The following is a 2791-nucleotide window of genomic DNA, read 5'->3' as shown; positions in this document are numbered from 1 at the left end:
TTGCCGTCATTTATCGGGGAAGTTGCTTATTTGAAGTTGCTTAACGAGAGCCCGCATACCTCATTCTTGTCACTTAAACAATTATTTCAAAATTTTATGATGATGAGCAGTGAAATTATTGGCAACAACTCAAAATAAGATATGGTATTATACATGATATTATTACCAACTTTGTACATTTAAAATTTAACCAAACAGCTAAATTTTAATATAACTAATTCATTGTGCTGCCAAATTTAAAAAATGAATGATGAATATTAAAAATCTAAAAATATTAGGCAAACATCTATTTTCAACTTTGCAAATCAATTATTTTAAATGTTGAATTAAACAGAAAATTCCTATTTTAATTTTAAAACTCTCGAAAACAAACTTGCTATTTGCTATTAAGGTCCGCAATAATTTCAGGATATTGTCAATATCAGTTTAAAAATGATAATATATATACTCGTCGCGTAACGCATGCGCTGATTGGCCCGCGCGGGGGCGGGCAGCCTTATAACACATAGTTCCAAAAACTTGTCGTGACGCATGCTGATTGGCCAGGATGGCATTCAGACGAAAAAAAACCATTAAATTTTTAATGGGTTTTTTTCGTCTGAATGCCATCCAACCAGTGTTGGCAATAAAAATATTTTTATTTTTTTCGGAAATAAAAAAACGATAAAAATATTTTTATTTTTTATGCAGATAAGTACGAGTTTAAACTTCTTCGATTTAATATGGGGAAATTTTGGCATGTGAGCGCTCTATTTGGTGATGTCCAGTACCAACGTCAACTTCAAAGCCCATCACAGTGAGAATCTCTGGAAGATCGCGACGACTTCATTCCTGGATTCCCTCAAGTTCCTCCAGATCTCCAGGCGTCTCAATGGGGAGAAGGCCTCACCTCGTGCGCAAACAATTTGAGTGCACGAAAGAACCATGCAACGATCACGGTGACTTCTATCATTTCTGCCTCCACTGCATAGCAGCAAAAAAACAACTGGAAAAAGTGAGCACAGAGGCAGCGAATTCCATCATTATAAAGAAGGTTCATGGAGCTGTGTCTGCGCTGAAGAAGCACCTTGAGATCTGCCCCCATACTCCAGAGGCTCGTATGGCTCGACAGTCAGAAGAGATTTTAGGGACTCAATCTGTGTGTCCTCGCTTCCAGACCCAAGCTGATCGATCTTTTGGAGTTCAATCTGTGAATCCTCGTGTGTCAGTTCAAACGGAGCATGCTGCACCTCTTTCCAAGGAAGACATCGACGGTTTTTTGCAATTGTTGGTGGAGTTTCAAGCTGAAAACTGTTTGGCGGACTCCTTCATTGGTAAGGACTCCACTGTTCGACTTATTGAACGACTAGAACCTCGTCTAGTCGAGCATATTCCATCACGACGTACGCTTGGCGGACAGCTACTGAATACGCATGCAGACCAGCTAATAAAGGGCGAATCTGATGAAGTGAAAGGTTTGCAGCTCAAGTCAGGAGGGCGAGCAAACTTTCTCAGTGATGGTTGGCAAGACGTCGGGAAGCGGCATCTGTTAGGCGCTCACATAGGACTTTTCGGTTCCTTCACTACATTGGGACTTTTTTCAACTGAAACGCAGCGTCTCGATGGTCTAGCGTTGGCATCACGAATGGAAAAAATAATGGAAGATGCTGAAGAAGATGGGTGGGAAATAGGCGGTGTCATCACAGATGATGCAGGTAATTGTGGTCGCGCTCGAAGGATTCTTGCCCTTCGATGGCCAAAAGTTGTTTTCCTGAAGTGCTTCGCCCATGACTTGAATAACCTGGTGAAAAAAATTCTTAGTCTTGAATGTTTTCGAAAGGTTTCAAAACAAGCACATGATGTCGTCAATTTTTTGAATGGGTCTTCTGAGAAATGGCTGCCACTAGTACAACAAATTATGGAGGAGGTGTATGGGTCCAAGTGGCAGTTTAAGACGTTTTGCGTAACCCGGTGGAACTCGATGCAGGGTTGCTTTGCATCTCTGTTACGCGTCAAGACAGCAATGCGGATGTTTGCTGCTAAATACTGGGACGATCGTGAGTTCAAACCCATCCTGAAAGTACTAGCAGATGAAACGTTTTGGAAATCACTTAAAGATGCAGAGCGTGTGATTAACCCGATTTGCTTTGCTTCATTTAAGCTGCAAAGTGACGAAAACACGCTTGCAGACGTCGTTATCGTTTTCCGGGATTTGTTTGACAAGTACCGTGAACTCTCAGGTTACGATGGTCTTTCAGATCTAGTTGAAGTCAGATGGGCTGCCTGTGAGCATCCTCTGTTCATGCTTGCGTTGTATTTACACCCAGCGTACTACCAGGATGCGTCGAAGTTGAAGGCCACAAAGATATCTGGTTATGAAAGCATTGGTGAGATTGCTGAGCATTACTACAAGCGCCTGGTTGGTGGTGATCCAGGAACGATCACTGGTGAGTTGGACGACTGGCTTAGCGGGACGTACATGAGAAACTCTCCAAAAAAGTTGGAAGACTTCGAAACATCTTCGTTGCCCAACGTAGCTGCATTTTGGCGTCACTGGAAGCAAAAGTACCCCCGCCATTGCCTCCCCAAGCTCGCATTGGCTGTCCTCTCTGTAACCGTCAATACTGCTACTTGCGAACGGTACTTTTCCGAGCTGGCACTTATACAGACAGAGCCTCGCAATCGCATGGGTGTCGAAAAAACCCGAAAAATTGCAGCCGTTCGAAAGCACTTGAGGAAGAAGAAATCGGAGATGGTTCAGGTTAAACCCCCTGCGAAGCGATTGGTATCTCCAGTAGAACGAGAGCGCTTG

The 2791-nt window shown here is 43.0% G+C and overlaps 2 protein-coding genes across 2 annotated transcripts; both read left to right on the top strand.

Annotated features, from left to right (window-relative positions):
• Positions 1-759: 759 nt before the first annotated feature.
• Positions 760-909, top strand: PPTG_23342 (hypothetical protein; the record flags this gene model as incomplete). Its single annotated transcript, XM_008909952.1, has 1 exon — positions 760-909. The coding sequence occupies one exon, from the start codon at positions 760-762 to the stop codon at positions 907-909; it is 150 nt and encodes a 49-aa protein (XP_008908200.1).
• A 1445-nt stretch (positions 910-2354) lies between these two features.
• Positions 2355-2462, top strand: PPTG_23341 (hypothetical protein; the record flags this gene model as incomplete). The annotated part of the gene is made up of 1 exon (XM_008909951.1): positions 2355-2462. One exon carries the CDS (start codon positions 2355-2357, stop codon positions 2460-2462), a length of 108 nt encoding a protein of 35 aa, XP_008908199.1.
• Positions 2463-2791: the final 329 nt, after the last annotated feature.

The sequence above is a fragment of the Phytophthora parasitica genome (genome assembly GCF_000247585.1).
Source record: "Phytophthora parasitica INRA-310 unplaced genomic scaffold supercont2.35, whole genome shotgun sequence".
NCBI lineage: Eukaryota > Oomycota > Peronosporomycetes > Peronosporales > Peronosporaceae > Phytophthora > Phytophthora nicotianae.
The sequence above is the reverse complement of the archived record's forward strand: the minus strand, read 5'-3'. Positions and strand labels throughout refer to the sequence as shown.